This window comes from Chenopodium album, chromosome 23 (assembly GCF_948465745.1).
Source record: "Chenopodium album chromosome 23, dcCheAlbu1.1, whole genome shotgun sequence".
Lineage (NCBI taxonomy): Eukaryota > Viridiplantae > Streptophyta > Magnoliopsida > Caryophyllales > Amaranthaceae > Chenopodium > Chenopodium album.
Window position 1 is genome coordinate 38,109,162 of NC_137856.1, and position 13,412 is coordinate 38,122,573.

Below are 13,412 nucleotides of genomic sequence, written 5' to 3' on the forward strand. Positions count from 1 at the left end.
TCTCTTAATTTAGGAGAGAGAAAATCAACGGATCAATCAAGATCATTTCACACTAACTAGAAGAAATTAGGGAGAAAATACGGTAGAGATTTAATCATTCTTTTTAAAAGATTTTTTTATATATTTTTTTATTATTATTTTATTAAGACAAGGATTCATAATAAAATAAAAGGGCTTTAATTAATGTAAGGGTAATCCATAATTTGTTGGAATAAAAATCTTTGTGGGACTACCCTAGAGTTGTCGTACACTCTTATGATGAACTCGCTTTTAATAATAGCCGTTTGATATGATGATATGATTTGATGATGTATTATGATCAAGGAAAGATATAGGAAGATCATGATGATTAAGGAAAGATCTACAGTATCTAATTAATTAATTATCCTTAAGTAATAGTGTAGTCTACTCAATGAAGAATTGAAGACCAAGACTTTATTTAGGATACATATAGAATCTACTAGATTAATTATTTTATATTGAGTTGATCCAATAATAGTTGTTGATCATTAATGTTAATGATGTACTAATTTTATTAAGAAATTGTATTATATGTTTGGAATGTGTATGTGTTTTTTTTTATAAGAGGGAATGTATATAGCTAGGTAACTCTTTTTAGGGGGGTATATGTAGCTTTTATTATACTGCAAAACCTGCAATTTATGTCTTTTGCTAATCATGAGTATGAATTTGTTTTGTAATGTGAGGTTAAGGGGTGACAATTATTCAAGTATATGTTTAAGGGTAGTTCAATCAAAACCAAATTATAAGTTTGAATGTATTTATATTTATTTTTGAATCAAAAAATTGGATCGGTTTTACTTTTATAGCTTTAGGGCCTGTTCACATTTACTTAATTTCACTTCAGTTCAGTTAAGTTCAGTTCCAATCAGTTCAGTTCAGTTCAGTTCCAATCAGTTCAGTTCAGTTCAGTTCAGTTCAGTTCAGTTCAGCTCTTAATTTCCCTCTCACATAAAATATTTATTTCAGCTCAATTCAATTCAGTTCAGTTCTAATCAGTTCAGTTCAGTTCAGTTCAGTCCAGCTCCAATCAGTTCAGTTCAGCTCAGTTCAGTAAATATGAACAGGCCCTTATTTAACAATTTTAAAAGTGCTTTATTACAAATTGGAATCGAATTTAAGGCATTTCAATATTCCTAACAAAATTTAATTTTTTTTCTTTTTTTTTCTTTTTTTTTTTTTTAGCTTTTTCAAATAAGGGGCTATTCCCCTATACATAAAAAGCTCCTCATTAACTAGAAATAAAACGTGGCATGGCCGCACTTGCTATATTTTCATGTAATTAAGTTGAATGGTTTTTTCCACACCTCTAAATAAAAGGCTCTAATACAATGGCTATCTAGTCTATTACAGTACTTTTAAACCAGTGTAAAAAAAGAACGCAGATGAAAGAACACAACCCGATTTCTTATTACACCGATATTTAACTAGTGTAATGCTTCAACTTTAAACCCGATTTCTTTTCTACCAAATGAAAGAACGCAAACAGCCCATAAGAATCGTGATTCTGTCATGCCAAAAGAGGAGCTTAGTCATCCATTTAGATTATAAGACATTGCACATTTGCACTACACTAGTAACCCTACCTTTTCAGCCACCTCCAAAGCTATTGCAACTGCCCTCATCATCTCGACAAGAAAAGGCCTTACAAAGGTAAGAACCCACTATCTAATGTTTACAAGACCGTCATCTCAAACGTCATTTCAAAACAAGACTATTTAAAGAACAATAACACCTACATCCGTCATATGCTAATACAACTGAACATTCATGTATTATTTTCTTAAATTAAAACATTTACATCTGTATAATCATTCTACTAATATACTTTCTACAATATGTAGACAAATCTATCAACTTAATTTCGCAGTTTTTAAATATTGAATTTCGGGTCAATTAGTCAAACTGATAGTGCGAGGTCTAATGTCTAAATAAAGTTTAGAGATCATTTATAGATTTTATAAAAAAAAAATTGATCGATGTTGTATGAATTAATCTTGATGTCTTTCCATTTATCAATTGTCAAAAAATGAAAAGCTTTGAATTAGTAACTTTATAATGCAAAATATTGGATATTAAATGATGAATGCATATATATAGTATATTAGTATAGGTAAAATGGGTTGAATTGAACATATTGTATAACCCAAACCTTTCTCTAGACCCAAAACATCAAAATTAAAACTATAAAGTGTAATTCTCTCTCTAAAAAAAAAATAAAATAAAATAAAAAAAAAAAAAAAAAAAACCTATAAAGTGCAATAATGCCTAGAGAGATTAATGGGCTAATAGTTAATGGGCTGACCACCTTAGTGAGAGCCTCATTCTTATCTGGTTACAAAATAAAGAAGTCCTTTTATCATTTTATGTGCCTCTATATTGTACTGTAATTTATTTTTATACACTTAGGCCCTGTTCTCTTCACCTTAAAAAATTAATCAATCAATCAATCAATCAAAGCCTTAATCCCAAAAGTGGGGTCGGCTAACATGAACCAAATTTGATCATTCCGTGTAGTCATCAACATAAATCTTTCTCCTCCATCCCTTACGATCCAAAACTTCATCCTCACGTAAATCCATGCACTTCATATCCTTCCTCACTCCTTCCAACCAAGTCATCTTTGGTCTCCCTCTTCCTCGTTTAATCCCTCCATGGTCCCACTCTTCCACTCTTCGCACCGGTGCACCCTCGGGTCTCCGTCTTACATGTCCAAACCAACGCAGACGATTTTCCCTTAGTTTATCTACAATGCCCGCCACACCTACTTTCTTGCGAATAACCTCATTTCTGATTCTATCTCTTAAAGTGTTTCCACACATCCACCTTAACATGCGCATTTCCGTAACCTCCATCTTTTTAATATGCTCTTTCTTAGAAGCCCAACATTCTGTACCATAGAGCAACACTGGTCGTATGGCAGTCCTGTAGAATTTTCCCTTCAACTTTAAGGGAATGCTGCGGTCGCATAACACTCCCGTGGCCGCTCTCCATTTAAGCCACCCTGACTTAATCCTGTGGGTCACGTCTTGATCAATGTCACCATTCTTCTGGATGATCGACCCTAGGTACTTAAAACATTCACTCATGGTCAAATCCTTTCCATCCAAACTCACCACTTCATTGCGTGTCCCCCTCTGAGTGCCAAAACGACATACCAAATATTCAGTCTTACTCCGACTTAGCTTAAACCCTCTAGATTCCAACCTTTGCCTCCATTGCTCCAACTTGACATTAACTCCGCCAGTGGGTTTCCCGCTGCCAGTCCCAAGCCTGGATAAAGGAGGAGGGTTACGGTAGGCCAGTGACAGCCAGTATAAAACTTCGTCACATCCCATGACATGAGCCAAACACCTTAAAAAATTAATATTAAGTAAAAATAATTTCAGTTCAGTAAAAATAAGTTAAGTTCAGTATAATAAGTTCAGTTTAGTAAAAATAATTTCTATTCAGTAAATATAAGTTCAGTGCAGTAAATTCAGTTTTCTTAAAGAAGAATTATAAGAGAAAATCAGTAAAATTAATTTCAGTTCAGCAAAAATAATTTTAGTTCAGTAAAATTAATTTAAATTCAGTAAAAATAATTTAAGTTCAGCAATTATAATTTTGTTTCATTAAAAATAATTTCAGTCTCATCAAAAAAATAATTTTGTTACAGACCCAAGATATGATAAAAGTATAAAATATTTATGAGTGATACTACTTTAGTGATACTAAACTGAACTGATTGGAGCTGGACTGAACTGAATAGAGCTGAAATGAATATTTTATGAAAGAAGGAAAATAGGAGCTGAACTGAACTGAAGTGATTGGAGTTGAACTGAATAAAATTAAGATGAAGTGAACATGCCCTTAATTTATTCATAAGAGTCCCCTAATTTATTATATGGGTAACATCAATTAATTTTATATAAATAACCCCCATTTTTCATTTGGTTATAACCCTTATATGTAAAAGTAACCTCATTTGATCATCCATAAAAATGTCAAAAATAAAAATTAAATCTTAAATTAAAATGACTGAAGTATAACAAACCCAAAACGTGTGGAATATTAATTTGTAGTGGAACTTAAAATATCAAAATAAATCGACAAGACCACAAAGCAACAACACGTACGGAAAACGACTACGAGTATTGAGTAATTAATTAATTAATTAAAATCCATACAAATAATTTTCCGTAATTGTGAGTGGAAAATCAAAAGGGTAGCAGCAAAATGTACAGTGTATCAAACAGGATAATCTTCCAGCGAATAACATGATAACATGATTTTGGTGACCCCCACTTTATTTTATCACGTATACTTAGCATTGTTGACCATGACCTGGGCACACTTATATTTTACTCCTATATTTATTAGTTTATTAATCTATATTATCTAATACTTTATACTTGAATCTTCATAATAATATTATACTTAAATATTATAATGTGGCTTTGGGTCTGGCCTTAAATATAATATTTGTATGACATAAAGAGAAAATATAATGGTCTAGTAACTTGTTATAGGCAGGGCTGATAGTGTTACTTAACTTGATTAATTCACAATTTCTAAAGATTTTATTATATCATATTAAATTAAGAGTAAGGGATAGCTCAAGTAATTAGAGCTTCCTTCCCGGTTCTAGGAAATCTTGGGATCGATTCTGACCCCCGCCATTTGTGGCTCTCTAAACACAAAAAAAAAAATTATATCATATCAAATTAAACCAAGAAAACCGGCATGTTCTTTGTTTTTGTTGTAATATTATTCCTAGTACATTCAATGTGTAAGCAAAGATGTCATCGAGAGATTTGAGACATATGAGCATAATTTACAATTTTACTGGTATTACAGTTCACAGCTAAAACCAAATAATGGTTAGTTAAGAACAATTATATAAGGTTCTAAATACACAGATTTGAGTTATCATCCAGCTCTAAGCATTATTTTACCTTAAATCTTGATGGTCATCTAGTTAGTGACATCAACAATATTTCAAAATTAGGTTATTGTCTTCTAAATCAGAAAATTAATTACAATACAAAATACAATTAGTAAGAGCCTAAGAGGATTGATATTATCAACATATAGTAGGTATGCTGATAAGGTCGATGTCCATGTCCATGTCCATGTCCTAGTCCTAGTGTTAGGACCCTTTAACTAATGGGAGCTAATCAATAAAATTTTATTTTTAAATCTTGGGATACTTGATCTGAAACATTATTATATATGTATATCTTGATTAATAGAATCTAACAAGATGATTATAGTTTGTCTAACAATCTTTTGTAGAGCCAGGATAATCACTTGATCAACGAAGTTTGGGAGTAGGTTGGTGGGCCGGGTCTCTTACATGTTAAACCCTTTTGTAATTTCCAAATACAGTACTCCCTCCGTCTCTTTATTAATTATTAATGATTCACTTTCTCTCTTTATGTGAGTAATGAATGATAGAAAGTGGACATTAATAAAAAGACGGAAGGAGTACTAATTACGGAGTACGTACTATTTTCCCATAGTGTCATTTACTTTCAGACATACAATATATTCAAATTATTTTATTTTTTCCTTTCTCAAGATTGTAGTCATCTAAGAAAAATATGCAATGTTTCATATAGGCTAAGGTGTTTATTACGGAGTACGTACTATTTTGGGGGTGCTTAGAAGAGGAGCTGACTTTAGCAAAGCAAAGAATATTCAGTCAAAAGATATTCATCACTGTAGTCACACTCACACAGCACACATATGTTAAGTGGAAATATTTTGTATTTGGTGGGAATGCTACCATACTGTGTTTAAATGTTGATTATTATTGAATTAGGTGAGGTATCAAATATGTTGGGTTATTGTCTATTGATGCCTGAAATTGGTCGGCCTTTTTTTCTCTTTATGGAGTATAATTTTTGAATTAATGAAAGTCATCCGTTCAAAACGTCTTCTCTCAATACTTAAAATTAACTTATTCAATATAAATATATAATAAAGTAGGCATTGGTTGATATCCTGATGACTCTTTAAGTATGATGCTATGTAAGTACTCGTAGTATGTTGCACATACAATCAATGGTAGCATGTATAGAAAGGTTGTAGTGACATGATGTTGTAAACCCCGAACATTATCTTGAATAAACTATACCTTCAATAATAATGGAAACTGGTATTGATGTAACAAAACTGAACCTAGAAATCATTATGCATATGTTATGAACAACTAAAAGCTAATTGTCAAACAAGGTCATTATGCACTTAATTTTCACATTAATGCTGTAAGTTGAACTAAAATGAACTATTAAATTCAGACACAATAGGTCAGTTTTGTTACATCAATCTTTAAAAATTTGAATTGGTTGGACATATAGGAGATGATGGATTGAAACTATGTCCAAAATCTGCATGTTTATGCCATGCCATATGCTCTAAGTGCAAAATTCAAGGGGAAAATCTTAAAATGAATTACTTCACCAAATTTTCCCATCTTTTGGGGATGAATAAGATGATAATTCATGTCATCTTTTCAACAAATTAAAGTAAATTGATGACATGACCAACCTGACATGATGATATACAACTTTACAATAATACTTGCATGATTTACAAATAATTATATCCAACCTGATCATATGATAACAATAATACATGCACCTCAATCAATTACAGATTTTTCATCTCCTCTTTTATCCTTTATTTGAAATCATTGAACTTGAGAAATATATCTAACTTCTTTATAAAAATAAATAAATAAATAAAATCTTGGACAACAAATATGTCCCAAAAAAAAGTAATAATCACCATTACTATTCCTTCTTTTTTTTTTTTTTTTCTAAGAAAAATAGGCCTATCAAACAGTTCATAAATTAAAGAAAATTTTCTCTTCATCCATACAATTATACAAATTTCCAAAAATAATTAAAGTGAAGTGGCCTCATACATTAATTCTATCTGCCAAAATGTTGCTGATTTATTTGAAAGCTGATTGGAGCCTTGAAGTAGTCATGTCATGCATAACTGCAAAGAGCACCAAGGCCAACAACACAATGCAGTGCACTATTGATGCAAAGGACCTGTATAAATATAAACAGTGTAACACATTAAATTCATGGCATTAAGTTACATGTATTGGCTTGGGTGAGACGATTTCAAAATAACTATTATACATGACATGCATGTTAAGAATTACTCGTATTATAGCTAAATAAAAGCAACAATTCACCGTATACAGTCTCACAATAATTCATTGATCTCATAGCATTATGCAAGTTTTCGTGTTTATGTTAATACACTATTACACTACATTTATGTCTATTTGATATATATAACTAGATAAAATAATAGTTTTATACTCGTGATGAATTTGTATACTACTAGTATATGTAATCATCCATGAGAAGAGTACTTGAAAAGATCTATGGATAGTAATGCAATCCAACCAACACGGATATATGTACTTTTATGTATCTAAGCTTACCACAATTAAAATGAGTAGTGTATAATTTAGATCTCCTATTTATCAATGGTGATAGTTCAATGAGTAGAAGGATCAAACTCAAAAATTAAATATCCCATGATTTTTGATATCTGAAAAAAGTAGTGGAAAGTACAAATCAAAGAACTTTAACTAACAATTTTATTTTTGGTTGGGAGGGAAGGAGTCCAGGCAGATTTATGACATTTCATGCAGGTAGGACTTAGCATTAGTAAATGTACGGGCAGATGCATGAGCCACTGGATTTTATGATAGCAATACTCTAACAAACACCACTTATTTCTTAACCACTCAGAACTTAGCCTCGAAGCCGGATTAGCCCTAAGGTCGAATCGAGTGGAACACAAAAAAAATAAATAAATAAATAAAACAGGCCACTTATTAGGGTCTGTTCTCATACGATTATTTTCAGTTCAGTATAGCTCTAATAAGTTCAGTTTAGCTCCTAATTTCCTTCTTTTATAAAATATTCAGTTCAGTTCAGCTCTAATAAGTTCAGTTGAGTTCACTTCAGTTCAGCTGAGTTCAGTCCATGAGAACAGACCCTTAGTATAAAATGTTGGAAGTGGGAAACTATACTTGGTATTAATTATTAAATCAACTATCACGTTAATAGTACTTCGTATAAGTTAATTAAGGGCTTTTATCTATCTAATAATGTGGTACTGAACTACGAGATCTAAATTGAGGTACTAAATTTTACCTATTCAATCAAATAATCGAACAATTTCACTTTTCGAACAATTTCACTTTTATCGAATACAGTAACGTAGTATATATATATATATATATATATTTTAACATAAATTGAGTACTTTGTATGTCTACCAGACAATTTCGAAAATTAAAATATCAAGAAAACGATATTAATATCTGATCCACTTGCTTGTTTGGATCACGTGCAGAAATTCTAGTTAGTGAAAAAATCCTGTCAAACACTTAACAGCATTGATGATGATCTGGGTCACATACAACTTTCATGCAATATATGAGCAGTTAGCTGTACGTTTATAGCTAGCCAGATAGAGAGTGTAGACATCATTGGTCTGATATTATGGACCCCCTCTTATATATTTCGTATAATCTTACTATAAAGATAATGTATCCTTGATTTACAACAACTAAACACTTTATAGCTGTGCTTGTCATCCAACACACATCAATAAAAGACTCACTCCATCCTCATCCATCAGCTACTAGTTTGTTGATTATATATTATATGGTGTACAATACTTTTATAGTCATCATCATGTCTAACCCAAAAATATCTACAAAAGTTTTTCTTTCGCGTTTTCTCTTTTACATCACTTGCCTTATCAATCAACTTATATCTATTGTAAAGTTCCCGTTATAGTATATTTTTTCCCCTTTATATATATATTACATCGATCTAGAGTAAAAGTAAGATGAAAACTAAAAAAAATTAAGATGAAATAAATATATATATATATATATATATATATATATAAGGAAAAATACAAAAAATAATGTCTATTTTTCCTTTCATTTAAGGATCAAATATATAATGGGTAAGAAAGATAGGAGAAAAGTCAAAATAACTTTTTTTTTTTTTTTTTTAACTTACTTTTACTCTAGATCGATGTAATATATATATAAAGGGGAAAAAATATATATATCAAAGTAACAACTCAAGCTAAAGTTATTTAGCCAAAAAATAAAAGTAAATATACACTTAATCGAAAATATCTACCCTATCCTATAAAACTAAATTTCGAAGTACAAGTGAAATAAAGAGCTATCTCTTTCATTTCTCAAAAAAAAAAAAAAAAAAAAAAAAAAAAAAAAGCTATCTCTTTCATTATGTCTTTCCTTAAGAATCTGTCAAGCACTACAATAATTAACCATGTTCCAATTGACTAATCAAAATCAATTAGCTAATAATGATGTTTGATTTCTACCTAAAAATTATTAAGGGAGAACAAATGTTTGACAACCCTCAAGATGAGTATGTATCTCATATATAGTTAAGGTAGGTGCCACTTGAGAAGATGTGTACTACTTCAGCACACAGTCATTTGTAATATTTCCAATGATGAGTGATACATACATTAGTTGATCGTGAAGGTTGAAATATGATCAATGATGTACAAACTCAATAATTATGAGCAACAAACATACAAATCCTGTCTCTAAAAGCTTAGCTTTCATGCTATACAATTATTTTGTAGATATGTTTATATGTCCTACGTACAGTAGTCTCTGTATGTTAGCTAGCTAGGCCATTGTTTTGGCATTCGGATCACAAAGTTAGCAACTGAATTCAGCAAAAATATGAAACTAAAAAGGTGCTATATAACCTGCACTCTTTCTTTGTAAACTATACACCATAAATCCATATCATTCCATTTCATGTAGGCCGCTAAGGTTTATCAATTAGGACCTAGGACAACTTTCAGTTCCAAAGGTTTAGGCTCGATTCGACCCCATATCCTTCCTCGGTTGCTCTAAGATAAACTGGGGAGTATATGCATGCTATCTAGCTATCACATTATTTCCACCCCATGGACACATATACATTACATCTTTATAACTAAAACTTTTCGTCTCATTTTGTTGGACATTCGTACCTAAGCTAAGTCCTAACCTAAGTAAGTCATTGAACTTTGGATATAAATTATACAGTATAAAGAAGTAATAATTGTATAAAAACTTACTTATAGCAGGTTACTATCAAAAGGCCATAACATGCCATGTGACAACATTCCTTGAAGGAAAAATATCCTCTTATTTAATTTCCACGTCCACCACCAATTGATTTTGAGATAAAACCTCAATAATATATGGATCGTACATGTAACATCATGCTCCACCCTTAGTCTCTTTCCAACACGTTGTTAAATGTATTTGGAGCTACGGGTAACTTCTGCATCCATTTGAGTTTTACACTTGTTAAGGGGGGACTATCTGGGGTCGTCACACTCAAAACTCCTTGCAACTTTTCAACGTAGTTAAGGATAGCTAGCCTTTGATTTTTCGATATTGTTACCATATATAGTATCAACATCAAAAATTATTGTAACTCTGGACCTTGTGTTGACAACGACATATTATGCTCACTCTAACGGTAGCTAATTATGGTGTGTCATCCTATATCTCAAACCACTATTTTTGTGTTGAGAAAGAGACATACAACAATAGATGACATGTTTGTGGATGTGGAATTTTCTAAGAGTACAGGAAGATTCCATGCAAGAAAAAAAATATCTGATCTTTAGCATATGGTAATTAAGGATCCCTCCATAGGTCAAGGCCTAGATCTAGCTAAATCAATGAAGGTGTGATTCTAGTCTACTTCATCATTTCCGTACAAATGTTCTCTAGAATATGCCCGTAAATGCATGGTCCATCAATAAACTTAAGGTTTAACAGAGTAAAAAGAGAGGTTCAAATATACACAATCTTTTTTCACAACAATATGAAAAACGGAAAATGTTTTTGATTGTTGTATGAGTACTTAAAATCTCTATATAAAAGAGTACGAGAATATCCTATAAATAAGCAGGGGAACGTGAAGACATTAGACATAAGTCTACACAAGTAGAGCACATACAAATAAGGGACAAAATCAGTATTGCCAGAATTCTTAGCACAAAACAAGTTAAGGTCTTACAAGTAAAAATCTATATTATCAATCATATTCATATACACACACTTAATTAAACGGCGAAACCCCAATCAATAATAATTGATCTTACAACAACTACATTATTCTTTCTTCGTACTAGCATTAAACATAATTTGTGCTTTTAATCAAATAGGTCATTCTGCTCACTTGCTAATTAAAAAACGTAATTGAACAAAGATAGCTTATGCAAGGTAAAAAGAGATCAATTAAGAACAAACCTGCATATGAAAGGGCTACTTCTTATACATCACTTGATGAAGAAACAACTACACTCATCAATTTTTCTCGCAAATGACACGAATCGACGGGTGTTTCTTCATCAACCTACAACAACAACAGCAACAACGACAACACAATAAGTCACAAATTAATGTTGATCAAATATAATTGCTATAATCATATAGTACAAGAAAATGATTCCAAAGTTTAAGACCTATAATATCAAAAAAAAATTATATACCTCACAATAAATCACATAAATCCACCTCTGATTTACTTTATTTGAAACACAACTAACAACATCAAGCCCTTCTTGAGCTAACACTTTGAGTGTTTTCGAAATAGGACATGGATCATTCTCTTCAACTCCGGCGGTTATCTCAATCTGAAGTGTTTTCGAAAACTTGTGAATGTTCACATTGTAATCTCTAGTACTACAACTACTACCACTCCTTGAAGTAGTAGAGGTTGTATTACTTGATGATGAACATCCAACATTCTCTCTTTTATTTCGTGGATTTTCTAATGAAGAAAATGACTCTTTAAGACTATCTCTTTTCTCTCCTAGCTCCTTTACATTCTTCTCCAAGTCTTTTATGTACCTTGTAGCCTCGGTTACGTGATCCGATACCGATCTTTTTCCCTGAAAATCCCATCACTAGTTATCAGCATACATCAACCTTTAAAATCCATAACACGTTTATTCAAGCTTTAATTTGCAAATTAATTCAAAACATAACAAAATAACATGAATATGATTGATTGCCATATGCATAATAGTATTCAACAACAAAAAATGTATGAAAGTAAATTATAAAATTATCCTTTACCAAAAACCCCTAAAATTGTCATATTTTTAGTACTAGTAAGGAAATTTTGACAATTACCACCTTCTGTTATGTCCATTTTAGCAATTACCACCTTCTATTTTTTTTTTGAAAATTACCACCTTCTATTTTCAAAAACATCAAAAGTTACCACCTTCTTGCCCCCTAACTACCACGTGACGTCATTTTGGGCCCATTCTTTCCATTTCCTCCCTATTTCCCTTACATTTTTCATTCCTATTTGGATTCTCATCTCCCCTTTCACTTTTTTTCCCCCAAACCACCAATAATTGTTCGTCAATTTTGATTTGGAGGAGTGAATTGAAGTGTTTTTGATTGTTTGGGGGAAAAGAAGTGAAAGGGGGGATGAGAATCGAGTTAGGAATGAGAAATGTGAGGAAAATAGGGAGGAAAGGGAAAGAATGAACCCAAAATGATGTCACGTGGTAGTAGAGGGGCAAGAAGGTGGTAATTTTTTATTTTTTGAAAATAGAAAGTGGTAATTTTCAAAAAAAAAAAAATAGAAGGTGGTAATTGCTAAAATGGACATAACAGAAGGTGGTAATTGTCAAATTTTCCTACTAGTAATTTAGACTTTTACATCATCCCTTCTAAAAAATTCTTGCATTTTCTCCTTTTTTTTTCAAAAAAAAAAAAAAAAAAACTAAATAAATAAAAAAGAGAGATTCATAGAATTTACCTTAACATACTCCGCAGGAAGGAGGGAGCGAAGGGAAGAATAAAGATTGGACATTTCTTGCCTTCGTTGTCGTTCGACTTCTCGATGAATAACCTTCTTGTTAGTAACATCATTTCCATTGATCTCAACTTCAATATTATTCTTATTAACATTAGTATTATCCTGGACAGACTTCCCGGATCGCGGTTTTCGTGTTTTCGGGCTCTTGATTTTTGAATCAACACCATAATGAGGTTGATGAACAAGGTCAATATTAGCAGTAGTAGCAACTGCAGCATTAGTACTACTAATATGTTGCTCAAAAATAAAATTAGTATTTGTATTATTAGTAATTATATTATTGTTATTATTATTATTTTCTAAATCATTGGAAATTTGAAAAGACAACTCACCACTTTGAAATGGAAACATGGAGAAGATCAAAAAAGTTTTATTTCAAGAAGATTTGGTTCTGTAAATGAGGAAAAAAATAAATAAAAGAAGAAGATTTGGTAGTTAGGGTTAGGGGATTTGAGAGATCTTTTTGAATAA

The 13,412-nt window shown here is 31.4% G+C and overlaps 1 protein-coding gene across 1 annotated transcript; it reads right to left on the minus strand.

Moving 5' to 3' along the window:
- Nucleotides 1–11,375: 11,375 nt before the first annotated feature.
- Nucleotides 11,376–13,322, minus strand: LOC145609429 (transcription factor bHLH118-like). The gene is made up of 3 exons (XM_081664917.1): nt 12,882–13,322; nt 11,596–11,997; nt 11,376–11,459 (listed from the first exon to the last, which is right to left on the minus strand). Exons 1-3 carry the CDS (start codon nt 13,290–13,292, stop codon nt 11,376–11,378), a joined length of 897 nt encoding a protein of 298 aa, XP_081521043.1. The 5' UTR covers nt 13,293–13,322.
- Between the last annotated feature and the right edge of the window lie 90 nt (nt 13,323–13,412).

What these genes read in the sequence shown, in the direction of transcription:
- LOC145609429 (XM_081664917.1), bottom strand. Translation starts at nt 13,292, where the DNA reads ATGTTTCCATTTCAAAGTGGTGAGTTGTCTTTTCAAATTTCCAATGAT. An exon ending in TTCCTGCGGAGTATGTTAAG is followed by an intron (nt 11,998 to 12,881) that starts GTAAATTCTATG and finishes TGGGATTTTCAG; the next exon opens with GGAAAAAGATCGGTATCGGA. An exon ending in TTTATGTGATTTATTGTGAG is followed by an intron (nt 11,460 to 11,595) that starts GTATATAATTTT and finishes TTGTTGTTGTAG; the next exon opens with GTTGATGAAGAAACACCCGT.